At 60.3% G+C, this 13180-nt stretch overlaps 1 protein-coding gene across 9 annotated transcripts in view; it reads left to right on the forward strand.

Moving 5' to 3' along the window:
* Kcnn1 (potassium calcium-activated channel subfamily N member 1) overlaps positions 1-12359 on the forward strand; it is a 28105-nt gene extending 15746 nt beyond the window's left edge. For 4 of the 9 annotated variants that reach the window (XM_078037822.1, XM_078037821.1, XM_078037819.1 and 1 more), the window contains 6 exons: positions 491-909; positions 3542-3683; positions 6013-6123; positions 6801-6928; positions 10078-10147; positions 11811-12359. In XM_078037822.1, coding sequence (XP_077893948.1) covers positions 491-909; positions 3542-3683; positions 6013-6123; positions 6801-6928; positions 10078-10147; positions 11811-12065 — 1125 coding nt within the window. In that variant the 3' untranslated portion in view covers positions 12066-12359. Of the gene's footprint in view, positions 1-490; positions 910-3541; positions 3684-6012; positions 6124-6800; positions 6929-8636; positions 9749-10077; positions 10148-10572; positions 10844-11810 lie in introns of those variants that run through there. The other 5 variants (XR_013434234.1, XR_013434235.1, XR_013434236.1 and 2 more) reach the window with 5 other exon arrangements.
* Positions 12360-13180: the final 821 nt, after the last annotated feature.

The following is a 13180-nucleotide window of genomic DNA, read 5'->3' on the forward strand; positions in this document are numbered from 1 at the left end:
TCGGTCGCCATGTCCTCGTGTGGTTTCTCATGTGTTGACTGTCATCCCTGGTCTCCTCCTCTCCTGTCCACACACCGGTCTTGTTAGCGTAGGTCTTTGTGTGTTTTTGATTTTGTTCTGTTTTGGAACCAGGGATTGAACCAGGGGCGCTTAACCACTGAGCCGCCTCCCCAGCCCTTTTTATTTTGTATTTAGAGACAGGGTCTCGCTGAGCTGCTTAGTGCCTCACTTTTGCTGAGGCTGGCTTTGAACTTGCGATCCTCCTTTCTCAGCCTCCCAAGCCTCTGGGATGACAGACGTGCCCGGCCGGTGTGATGTTCAGTTTGAATCTGGCCAGAGCTGAGAACTAGGGATCCTCCTCTGAGGCCACGCTTCTGACTTTTCTTGGGAACCTGAGGCTGGGCTGGGTTTCCTGGCAAGGGCGCTCTTGGGGGTGGGACCTGAGTGCGAGTCTGGGACCCACCGCCCTCCTTGCGTCCGCTCTCGGCAGCTGTTCATGGTGGACAACGGCGCGGATGACTGGCGCATCGCCATGACCTGCGAGCGCGTCTTCCTCATCTCGCTGGAGCTCGCCGTGTGCGCCATCCACCCGGTGCCCGGTCACTACCGCTTCACGTGGACGGCGCGGCTGGCCTTCACGTACGCGCCGTCGGTGGCCGAGGCCGACGTGGACGTGCTGCTGTCCATCCCGATGTTCCTCCGCCTCTACCTGCTGGGCCGCGTGATGCTGCTGCACAGCAAGATCTTCACGGACGCCTCGAGCCGCAGCATCGGGGCGCTCAACAAGATCACCTTCAACACGCGCTTCGTCATGAAGACGCTCATGACCATCTGCCCGGGCACCGTGCTGCTCGTCTTCAGCATCTCCTCCTGGATCATCGCGGCCTGGACCGTGCGCGTGTGTGAGAGGTGCGCCCCGGGCCGCCAGGCCGAGCGGGAAGGCTGGGGACCCCGGCCTCTGTCCCCCTGCCCAGCCACGTCTCCCGTGACCCTGGCCCCCCTCCCGCCGGCACTTCCACTCATCACCCTTCCCCAGAGCCCTGTGGTGCCCCTGGCCCCATTTGTGGTCTCAATGCTCATTCCTGAGGACCTTCATCCCAGCTGGGGGGGTGTCCTGGGCCACTCTTGGCTCCTCCCGCAACGTGGGCGGGGCTCCCGCTCTCCCCACCTCCCCTCCGCAGGCCTCCCGTGCTCCTCCAGGACCTCAGGCCAGGGTGGCAGAGGCAGCAGGACGCAGCGGGACAGGGACACCCCACGCCCTTGTTCCCCTGCCCCCACGGTAACCAGCTTTCCTTCTCCCTCTGCCCGCCCTGCCGGACTGTAGGGAGAACATGTGAGTCCCGCCCTTGGCCGAGCTCAGCGCGCTCAGAGCTGCAGCCCCCGCGCGGCCCCTGCTGCTGGGAATTTAAGATTAGCTGCCGACAGCGAGTGAGGGTCAGCGGGCTGCCAGCGCTGCCCAGAGGAGCTGGGGGCACCCCGCGCTGGCTGGAGGCCATCTTCTCTGGGCCTGGGTCCTTGTGTCCCTGAGGAAGGCGCTTGGAGAAGCGTCCTGTTTGGGCGGCTCTGAAGCCCCCTCCTGAGTGCTTAGCGGGTTGGGGTCACCCGGCCTTCAGGGCTTCTGTGGGCTTTGTCTGGACAGTCCTGGGAGGCGGCAGACCATCAGCCCAACTTAAAGATGAGGAAACTGAGTCTCTGAGGGGCAACAGGACTTGTCCTGGGCTTCCTTGTCCAAGAGGGGCTCCCCCTGCTCATGCCTAGCTGGAGAGGGCCTTGGCCATCCCAGGTGGACTCCCCCTCGCTCTGACGCCCTACCCCTCCTGCAGCCCCTCTCGGACCCGATGGCTGGTTCACAGTGGCCGGGGCCAGCTCCTCTGGGGATCAAGGTCTGCCATCTGGGAGTCATTGCGGGGGGGGGGTCTTCTCGGACCCCCATGTGCCCGTGCCAGTCCCGGAGCCCATCCCCGCCCATCAGGACAGGAGCGGGGTCAGGAGTAGGTCTGGGGTGGCCCATGGTCAGGTGTCCCTGAGGTCCAGATTGGGTCCCTGCAGGCCTCTCCCCCAGATGGGGCAGGGCCAAGGGCAGCCAGTCCTAAATTCTGAGCCCAGCAATGACGCTTGCCCCCGCTGCTGGCCCCACCCGCCTCCTGCATGCTCCTCGCCTCTGCCCCTGGGGTTCTCAGCGCAGCCCCCCATGCTCCGGTGGGCTGGGCCTCATGCTCCGGTGGGCGTGGCCTCATGCTCCAGTGGGCGTGGCCTCACCGCCTCCGCCCCCACCCTCCTGGCTCCTGGGCCGGGTGCTGTGGTCCCCCCTCACCCCCATTGAGGCTGGGGCAGTTTGGGACTCACATGCTTCTGTATAAGAGGGGGTTCTGTCTCTGATCCCCCACCTCGTGAGCAGCCTAAGCCCAGACTGGAGGGGCCCTGAAAAGCATCCAAGACTCAGGGGTTGGAGACCCCCAAACAGCTGATCAGGGGGCTCCATCTGCCCAGCTCCCCTTCGGGAGGCCTCCACCTCCTTCCCTCCCCCAGACCCCTGTCCCCAGGCTGTGTCCAGCACAACTGCTCCTTCCAAGGCTCCCTGTGCCCCGCAGGCCTAGGGGTCCCCACCTCCCATCTCCCCAGCCGACTGCTGACTTTAACTGTCCCCGGGTGGTCTCCACAGCTGGCCTCGGCTTCTGGAGGCTGGGAAGGCCGAGGTCAGCGGGGAAGGGCCCCTGACTCCCTGCAGCAGTCTTGTCAGTTGGCACTGGACATCCAGAGTTGTCCCGGGAGGAGAAGGATGCAGACAGGTCTCCCCGCTGCTCCAGACCCAGAGAACCAACCTCCAGCCCCTACCCTGAGGGGCCACAGATGTGCCTCTGAACCCCTGTGGCTGGGGCCCCAGGCCTGGCTGAGACTGGGACAAAGTTGTGTCCTTTCCAAGATCTTGGGGATTGTTCCCCTGGATACCAGCCTATAGCTCCAGGCCTGTCCCCTGTGCCAAGTGACCTGCCCCCACCTTCTCAAACCCAAGACCCCGGGGTTTGGGCCTTGGTGCCTCCCCTGTGTATTGGCTTTCCTTCTCTTAAGTCCTGGGCTCCATCCCCTGGCCTGTCCAATAGTTCTTCTGGGGCCTCACTGGCTGAGGAAGTTCTTCCTGGTGTCTCACCTAAATCCTTGCCTTCACTCCTTGCTGCTTCTGGCACCCTCAGCCACCTGTGTCCCTGTGTGTGTGTCTTTTGGGAGAGGGATTGTGTGCTCGTGTGTGGGTACACCCTCACCTGGGCTCTTCTCTGTCCTGTCACCAGGGCTGGGGGGCAGCAGCTTGGGTGTTGGGCAAGGGGGAGGGTTGGGAGAGAGGGGGGAAGGAGGCTGTGGCGCCCTTACCTCCTGCCCCCAGCAGAACCATGCCCCGGACTGGCCCACTCCCTGTGGCCGAGGTCAGGGCCTGGTGCAGCCGGTGGGCATGGTGGGCAGGGGCCCTCAGTCCCGGCCCTGCCCCAGGGGTGTGACGGGCAAGACATCACCGTGAACTGATGGCAGCCCCACCCCCACTCCCCAGGTACCACGACAAGCAAGAAGTGACCAGCAACTTCCTGGGGGCCATGTGGCTCATCTCTATCACCTTCCTCTCCATTGGCTACGGTGACATGGTGCCCCACACCTACTGCGGGAAGGGCGTGTGCCTGCTCACTGGCATCATGGTAAGGGCGGGAGACACCCCGCTTCAACCCTGCCCGGAGCCCCTCCTCCAGAGCCCTGAGGTCCTGCCAGCCCACCCGTCCTCCCCTGCTCCTTCCCTCTCCTGTCGTGCGACATCTGCACCCTCAGGCCTCGGTGGTCTCTCAGTGGGCTCTTCCAGCTCTGGCTGAGTAGCCCCTCCAGGAGCTGAGGTCCACTCTGAGCAGAGTATCATCTTTGCCCCCTTATTCTCCGTAGCCCAGTTTATTCATAGCCCTGGATCCCAGGCAAGGAACCTTGGTTTCTCAGCTTGTTCTCTGCCACTTTCTCCTCTTGCTACAAAAACTAGGCTCATTTATGCTTTGGAACCATGAGTGCCCTGGGCAGCCCCGCCGTGCCCCCATCCTTGGCTGGCTTCCAGGAGCCCAGGGCCCTGTGTGGCTTCCCGGCTGCGGCATATCTGTGGACTCGGGCCAGCAGCACCCGGCTCTCCTGGGCTTCTCAATCCGCCTTCGTGGGCGTGGGCGTCCTCCTCTTTCCCCTGATTCCATCATCCGTTTCCTTTCCATCATCTCCTCCTTCTGGAACCTTCTTTTTCGCCAAGTTTCTTTCATCTCCTCCACAAGTGCTCCTCCTTCCTCCCGCCCCCGCCGCCGCCCCCCTCGCTCTGTTCCCTTCCCTCCCGCTCTCCCCATCCTGTCACCCCCTGCTGGCCGCCGCTTCTGCTGCAAGCGGACTCCGCCCCCCCCCCCAACTGGCTGCACGCTCTTCTGCGGAGGGACTCGGTGTGGGTTGGCCTCACTTCATCCTGGAGTCGAGGGGGGAAGCGGGAGACCGTGCCCGCTCCCCTCCCCAGGCAGCTGGTGCAGGAGGACTTGGAACCCAGGGGGGCCAGGATGAAGTGGAGAAGCCATGTTCCCTTCATGGGCGTGGCTGTCAGGCGTGGCTCCTTCCAGAAAGTTCGGTGTCTACCCTGCAGCCTGCTCCCTGCCCTTGCCCCCGTTGCACATGGAACTGGTCACTCAGGTCAATCTGGTGGCTTTTTTGGATTTCGGTGGTGGGCACGGAACCCAGCGCCCTGGGCCCTTTCCATTCAGCCTTAGGTGTCACATGAAGCCACACCGGGACGCTTCAGCCAGGTTCTTTTGCTCCCTCTTCTGTCAACCCTCTCCCCTTCCGTCTTTACCCAAGCGCATCTCCTTGTGCTCGGTGCCTCGCAGGCTCCAATTTCCAGCACCATCTATGAGATTCTTGTTTTTCATCTTCAGGGCACCCCAGCCTGGCCTGGGAGCTGGCACTGAGTGGCCAACGTCATGTCTAGACTGTGGCTATGGAGCACCCATGTGCTTCTGCATGGGTCCCTCAGTTGTCCTTTTTCCTGGATCCTCATTCTGGCCCAGGTGGGGAGCCCCTGCTTCCCCTTTGCCCGCCCACCCAGGCTTGGCATGTTGGTCTTCAAACCCATCCAGGACTTTTTTTGATAATGTCCTGGCCTTTCCCTGCTCCTTCCCATAAATGTTTCCTTCTGTCCCCAGAGAAACGTTCAGCCGTCCTGGCCCCCACCCTCAGGTCCCAGTGTGGCCCTTTCCCTGCTGCCAGCCTGTGACTGGGCAGTGGCAGAAGGAAGCAGCTGGCGGCTCAGTCATGGGTGCCTTCTGCCACCCCGGCCACCCTGACCACCTGCCTCCCTGGGCCTGCGACATCCCTGGGTGTCTGAGGTTCCCTGTCCCCTGCTTCTCGGTGGCAGAACTCCCCCCCCTTCCTCTACTCCATGTCACTCTTCTCTGTCTCCCTCCCACCTTGGCCTTGCCCTTCCCCGTCTCCCTGGTGCCCTGAGCAGTAGGTGGGGGCCACAAGCAAGTCCCCAACCGCCACAGGGGAGCTCCCATTATTCCTGGGCCCCCTCTGCCTTTCCCCTCCCGCAAATGCCCTGAGCCCTCGCCTGTCCTTCTGACCCTGTTTGGTGGCCCTGTGTACGTCGGCCCTGTCTCCCGTCCAAGACCCGGAGCTTTGAACAAAATCTTCCAAATCCTCCCGCCTTGGGGGCGTGGCTGTGCCCGTGGCTGTGGGCGTGGCCTGCGGGCCTCCGGTCTGCTTCTTGCTCCTTTCTCCTCTGAGTCTCGGCCGCCCCCACCTGGAGGGGAGAAGAATGAGCGGCTGGGGACTGAGCTCTTCGTGGGCTCCCCGCCCCTGGGCCAGGCAGGAGGCGCGGGAGGCCGCCTGGGCTCCCAGAGGGGAATCTGCCTCCATGGCGGGTTTGGAGCAGCCCAGCAGGGGTGGAACAGGGCAGGTCTCCTGAGGAGGAGGCGACCTTAGGGCTGGAGGCTGATGTGCCCCTCGCTCTGCCTGCAGGGAGCTGGCTGCACGGCGCTCGTGGTGGCCGTGGTGGCCCGGAAGCTGGAGCTCACTAAGGCTGAAAAGCACGTGCATAACTTCATGATGGACACTCAGCTCACCAAGCGGGTGAGGACCCCAGCCCTGGACACGGCCGCCTTCCCTGCTCGCCTTTCCCCGGGCCTAGGCACCCATGAGTGACCGCCCTGCCTGGGTGGAGACTGCGAGCCCTGCCCCCAGTGCACAATGACATGCTGTGCACAGACCCCGGCGGCCTGGGGAGCCACCCGAGGGCCCAGACAGGGAAGCATGGATCCTGGGACCCCGCCTCTGGTGCCACGTGCGTGCTCTCTGACCTGGCCAGGTTGCAGATTGACCTTCTGTGCCTCAGTGTCCCCCTACAGAGAATGAGGGCGGCCTCAGCCAGGCAGGGTGGCTCACGCCTGAAATTCCAGCTACTTGAGAGGCTGAGGCAGGAGGATTGCTAGTCACTGTTGAGTGAGACCCTGTTTCAAAATATAAATGAAAAAGAGCTGGGGACATGTCTCTCTGGCAGAGGGCCCTGGGCTCAACCCCTCGTATGAAAAAAGTCAAGGCCATATCAGAACGGGAGGATGTGCTGCCCTGAGGTTCCCACGGTGTACCCCAGGGCCTGGCCGGGCTGAGCCCGTGTGTTAGGGTGTGGAGTGCTCCCACAGCCCCACACCTTACAGTCCAGGGATTCCAGACCTGGGGGGTTCCTGGAGGTTTCTAGAACCTTCCCTGGTTTTCTACCTACCCTGAGAAACTTCTTTTTCTGGCCCCAGGTAAAAAATGCCGCCGCTAACGTTCTCAGGGAGACGTGGCTCATCTACAAACACACCAGGCTGGTGAAGAGGCCAGACCAAGCCCGGGTTCGGAAACACCAGCGTAAGTTCCTCCAAGCCATCCATCAGTAAGTCCAGCAACTTTCCCGCTCGTGTTTCCCAGGCTGCCGGGCCTGGAGGCAGCTGTGGCCCCCAGGAGGAGGCCAAGGGCCAGGCCAGGCAGCCCACCGTGGCCTCGTCATGGGTCCCCTCCACGCCAAGTGGTCAGTTGGTTGGGACCTGCCATCCTGTGCTGGGGGAGAGAAGAAGATGGGGGGGTGGCAAGCGACAGGCCAGGCAACAGCCACCGCAGTTGCCTCAGATGAGTCGCAGAAGCCACCCAATATAAGTGGAGGAAGCAGACTTTACTCTCTGGGATAACAAGAATGGTTGAACGTTTTTGGCTTGGAAGCTATTTTCCCTTTTTGCTTTGCCTCCCAGGAAGCTTGGAATGAAATGTGTGATCCGATCCGTGAGGTTATGTGGCATCATTAGAAACTACTTGATTACTTCTGTGGTCCCTTGGCCCCAGGAATTATTTAATCAAGTGGGTTTCATCCTTGGCCATTCATTAGAGTCACTTAGGGAGCTTAAAAAAAGCTCACAGACCACTTCCAATAGCAGTTACGAGATGTCCTGGGTGCAGCAGGAACCTCAGTTCCTCAGGTGAATCTGAAATGTCGCCAGGAAGGGCGTTTTTCCAAGTAAAGGGACAAGTAGTAAATATTTCAGGCCGTGGGGCTGGATGGTCTCTGTCCTGCTGTCCAGTTCTGCTGAACAGGGAAGCTGAGTGTTTCTGAGAAAGCTTTACTTTCTGGGACAGAAGAACACGTGAACAACAGTGCAATTTCCACTTCCAAAGAAAGTAAAAGAAACGATGAAGTCAATGTTGTTTGTTTATTTATTTTTACTTTTGGGTTCTGGGGATTGGACCCAAGGGCACTGAGCCACATCTCCAGGCCTTATTTGTTTTTGTTGAGAGACAGTCTCACTAAGTTGCTGAGGCTGGCCTCCAGTTTGCAATCCTTTTGCCCCAGCCTCCCAAGTTGCTGGGATTATAGGCGTGTACCACCACACCTGGCTTTTTCATATTTTCAAAACCTTGACAGAATAATCGTTCAGACTTACGGGGGTTCAGTGTGATGTTTCCATGCGTGTGTATATGTGTGAAGACCAGGTCACGGTAATTGTTATATCCATCTCTTTGAGTGGTTATCATTTCCTCGTGAGCCTGGTGGTCCACATCTGTGGTCCCAGCTGCTCGGGAGGATCAGTCGAGCCCAGGAGTTCAAGGCCAGCCTGGGCGACATAGCAAGACTCTGTCTCAAAGTATATGTTATTTACTTGCGTTGTGACTAGCTATGTTGACGCATCACAATTAGAGGTTGTCAGCCAGTTGCCCTCCAGTGCCCCTGAATATTAGAAGTCATTCCTCCTATGCCCTCCCGTGCTGGGGATCAAACCCATTAACTATCCTCTATCCCTCCCCTTCCCCCCCAGTTTTGTTGGTTTTAAAATATGTATACTATCGCCATGACACTATCACCACAGCCAAGATATGAACATATCTGTCACCCTAAAGACTTCCTCATGCCTTTTACATCCCTGTCTTTTTTTGGGGGGGGGGCGGGGGTCAGGGAGGTGCCCAAACCCAGGACGTCCTTGTTTTTTAACTAGACAGTTTAGTCCGTTTACATTTATTGTGTTTACTGTTATCATTGGACTGATTTCTGATGACAGCAGCCCCTTGTCACATGACTGTGGTAAGACTCTTGTTTTTGTTTCTGTTTGAGACAGGGTCTTGCTATGTTGTCCAGCTGGCCTTGAACTCCTAGACTCAAGGGATCCTCCTTCCTCAGTCTTCTGAGTAGATGGGACGACAGGCTCGGGGCACAGCACTTGGCTACCATGGGAGGGGTTTTGTTTGTTTATTTTGCTTTGTTTTTCTGTGGTGCTGGGGATGGAACCCAGGGCCTCGTGCATGCTAGACAAGTGCTCCTCAACTGAGCTCCCCCAGCCCCCCTCCCCTTTCAGTAAGGACACTGGTCACAATGGATTAGGGCCACCCTAATGACCTTATCTTTGCTGAGGACATGTGCAAAGACCCTATTTCCTATTTGGTCACATTTTAAGGTACTGGGAGTGAGGGTAGTTTTGGGGAGAACATGGTTCACCCTAAACAGGGCAGTTCAGAGAAGCCAAGGATACTATTCCCAGTGCAAGGCTGTCTGGGTTTCCCGGCGGCCTCCTGCTGTTCCTGGGGCTCCCCAGCACCCAGCCCTGAACTCCGGGGCTGGGGGTGTCTTTCCAGCTCTGCTTCTCTGGACTGGGGCTCCCTGGGCATCTCCTGCCGGGAGCCCTACGGAGGCTGAGCTTGGAATCCTGGGGCTGGGGTGCAGGGAGGTGAGTCCTCCCTGACGTGGTACCCTGGGCTGACCAGCACAGGAGGGACAGTGGGAACAGGAGAGCACACACATCGGCTGCCCCCACAGGCAGCTGTCCAGGGGCCGAGGGCATAGAGAACCAGGGGCGGTTATGGGTTCAAATCCAGCTGGGGTGCATGCCGCTGGGCAGTGGCTCTGCCCCTCGGACCTCAGCTTTTCTGGGTGAAACACAATCTGAGGGCCCGGGCCTGATGGGAGGCACAGCAAGGCCACATGGCCAGGACCGTGTGGACACTGCTGAGGGGAGGGACAGAGGACAGGCACCTGCCTGGGGGGCTGGCCCTGAGCCTTCAAGGCTGGGCCCCTCCTGCAGAGCAACAGCAGCCCCTCTGCCACGGGACCCCCAGCTTGGCCCCCGGTGGGGTGCGGGGCCGGGTGGGGTCGGGTGCGTGCCGCTCAGCTGGGCTGACATTAAAACTGCCTCGTGGTTCCCTCCTGCTCTGCTGGTCCTGCCAGGGCTCAAAAGTAAGTCACCATGGGGCTCGGGGTGGCAGGAGCCTGGGGTGCATGGTGGCGATGGGCACCCGCGGGGCATGCCAACCCCTACCTCAGAGGCAGGCAGGGTGCATGTCTGTCCCATGGGTTGGTGTGAAGATTCACCTGGGTCTTGGGACGGTTCTGATTGGGGCCAGTCCTGCAGACACCTCAGCCAGTGGCCACAGCATGGGAGCTGAGCCGCCCTCCGCCCGCAGACCCGATGCATGTCCCAAAGGCCACTGCGGGTGGGTGCATGAAGGACCCCATTCCCACGGCAGCTGCCACCTGTCCCCACTCACCCTCCTGTGTCTCCCCAGGCTCCGGAGTGTAAAGATTGAACAGGGGAAGCTGAATGACCAGGCCAACACGCTGGCCGAGCTGGCCAAGGTGAGCGGGCGGGGCAGGGTGCGGGCAGAGGAGGACTGGAGGGACAGGTGCTGGCCGGGGACCAGGGTCCTCTGTAGGCCTGATGTAAGAGAGACACTAGGCATCTACCTCTGCGTGTGGCATCTTTACCTGTTGACACTGGCAGCTGGGTTTATTTTAAAAGACTCATGTGTTGGGCAGGGGGTGGGGGGGTGGTGACTGGAGTCCCAGCCCATGGAGGCTGAGGCAGGAGGATCACTTGAGCTCAGGAGTTTGAGGCCAGCCTGGGCCACAAAGCAGGAAACCTGTCTCAAATACTAATATGGTTACTTTAAAAATTAGTTTTAATTGGAACCCATGGTCTTGCGCCAGGTGAGCGGGGGCTCTGCCCGTGAACCTCACCCCAGCCTTGAAATTTGGCTTTTTAAAAACTATTTATTTTTTAGCTGTCGATGGACACAACACAATGCCTTTATTTTCATGTGGTGCTGAGGATCGAACCCGGGTCCCGCCCGTGCTAGGCGAGCACTCCACCGCTGAGCCACAATCCCAGCCCCTGAAAATTGGATTTTAAAAGGCTGACCCACCCTTTCATCACCCGTTCCTCACAAAAATACACTTAACAAAACCTTCTTTGAAATAAGTCTTTCACTGGATCATATTATGTGAGTTTCTAATTTTAAAAAAATTAATAAAAGATAGAATATTCTTCAGTTATTTTGGTTAGTAGGTTTTGGTTGGGTTGGGTCTTGGAACGGGGCTCTCACCTGTTGACCAGGCGGGTCTTGAACACCTGAGCTCAGGTGATCCTCCTGCTTCAGGGGGAGCTGGGGCCATAGGCGCCGGCTCCCTGTTAAATTTGCGTGGTCTCCAGGATTTCTGGCTAATGGAATAGTTTTCTCTGGGAAAAGTAAAATGTCTATTCTAAATTCGAGGGGGTTGACTCTGAGGTTTACTGTCCCCAGAGAGCCCCAAAGAACTGTCCATGGCTGGATGCCGCTTCAGGCACCAGCAGATGTCACCCTCTCACCCAGGGGTGGTGGCAGTGGAGGGGGACCCATGGGGGACAAGCTTCCTAGGGAGCAGGTGCCCACCTCCTCTATGTGCTGCCTGGGGAGTCCTCAGATCTCTCCTGTGACCTGGCCCCGTCAGTCACAGAGCGGGGTTCTGGCGCCACCTGTCGGCCAGAGCGGCATCTGCGCCAGGGACTGTCCCTGGGGTCGTCTCCTGCCCACGTGAACAGGAGCACTTCTCTGGGTTGTGGGGAAGCTTCAGGGGTGACGGGAACGCCCCACCAGCTGCTGAAACAGCGAATGTTCCAGTGACACGTCCCTGATCTGTGACCCTTAGAATAGTCCCCCATCTCATCAGGCCCCGCCTCCTCCCCAGCTCAGTGTGGGGCAGGAACCCGTCATGTTCCCCTCAGACCCTGGCCCGGAGCCTCCCCTGTTCCCAGCCCAGCGCCTCCTCCAGGTCTGGCAGCCCCCACCGAAGTCCCCTGTGGCTACATATGTCCAGGTCACCCCCAGGGCACCTCCGGCTGCGGCCACCCTTCCCGGGCCCTCCAGGTCCCCTAGCCCTGAGCCTGGCATTCGTGCCCATCCCCCACCGCCCCCTTAGCTGCAGCCCGAGGTCGCCTGTGCCCGTCCCTCCTCCGCCCGCTCAGCTCTCCTCTCTCCTGCAGACCCAGAGCGTCATGTATGACCTGGTGTCCGAGCTGCACGCCCAGCAGGAGGAACTCGAGGTCCGCCTGGCCGCCCTGGAGAGCCGCCTGGACGCGCTGGGCACCTCCCTGCAGGCCCTGCCCGGCCTCGTCGCCCAAGCCATACGCCCGCCACCCCCGCCACCGCCGCCCCGGCCGGGCCCCGGCCCCCTGGACCAGACAGCCCAGAGCCCGCCTCGCCGGTGGCCACCCGTGGCCCCCTCAGACTGCGGGTGACGGCTCTGCCCACCACCCGACCCCTAAATCTTGGCCATCGTGTGGCCGCCGTCCCCACGCCGTCCAGGAAGCCCTGTACAGTGTCGCCTCTTGCCGTTCAAGAAGCCGAAGCTGAGTTGGGCTCGAGGACCGGGCGTCCCCAGTGCCGGCTGAGGCGGGGCAGGCGCCCAGCAGACGGGGGAGCCCGGAGCGTCCCCTGGTCACTGGCCCCTCGACTCGCCCGCGCCCCCGGAGGGTGTGGAGCAGCCGGGGAGGGTCCTTGCCAACTCTGAATAAAGCAGGACCCACCACGTAGTGGCCTGTCCTGGTGGCTGGGGCCCCTGGTCGCACACCACGGGAGCAGTGCTCAGGCTGGAGGCCCCCAAGCAGGCAGGGTTGAGGACAGCCGGTTCCCTGACTGTCCTGTCCTAGTGTCCTCTGAGCTCCACTGGGGACAGCTCCTTGGTGACATCCATGCCTACCCCACCTTGGATGGATAGAACCACGGGTCACCATCCAGGGAGGCAGGTGACATGGGTGAAGCGGGTATTCAGTTTTCATAGGACACACATTGAGCACCTGCTATATACATTGAATACCATGTAAATGACCACAGTGACGTCACCAGGATGGGAGGGGAAGCTGAGGCTCAGAGAGGCCACACTGCAGGCAGCCGTCGGGCCAGGATTGCAGCTGGGAGCACTGGTGGGCGGCGGGTACTCTGGGGAAGCCACAGGAGGGAGGTCTGAGTGGGGACAGGTGGCATCCTTTAGGACAGGCGTGTGGGTGGACTGGTGGGCAGGGTTCCAGATGCAATCAGAACCAAAGGCCCCTCCAGGTTTTGGGTTTTGGGTGCTGTCTCTGGCGTGGCCACGGTCCGACTTGGCAGATGCTAGCCCAGGGGGGTGGGGCGGGTGGGAGAACCAAGGCCCCTGGCAGCTTCTGATAAGGCCATCAGCATCTGGCCCCAGGAGATAGGCCGTCCCTGATACGTTCGAAGAGGACAGCTCAGACCCAAGAACAAGATGGGTCTGGGGAGGTGCCAGGGACACTATTTTTTTTGGTTCTCAGGATTGAACTCAGGGGCACTTGACCACTGAGCCACATCCCCAGCCCTATTTTGTATTTTATTTAGA

The sequence above is a fragment of the Ictidomys tridecemlineatus genome, chromosome 2, assembly GCF_052094955.1.
Source record: "Ictidomys tridecemlineatus isolate mIctTri1 chromosome 2, mIctTri1.hap1, whole genome shotgun sequence".
NCBI classification, from domain to species: Eukaryota; Metazoa; Chordata; class Mammalia; order Rodentia; family Sciuridae; genus Ictidomys; species Ictidomys tridecemlineatus.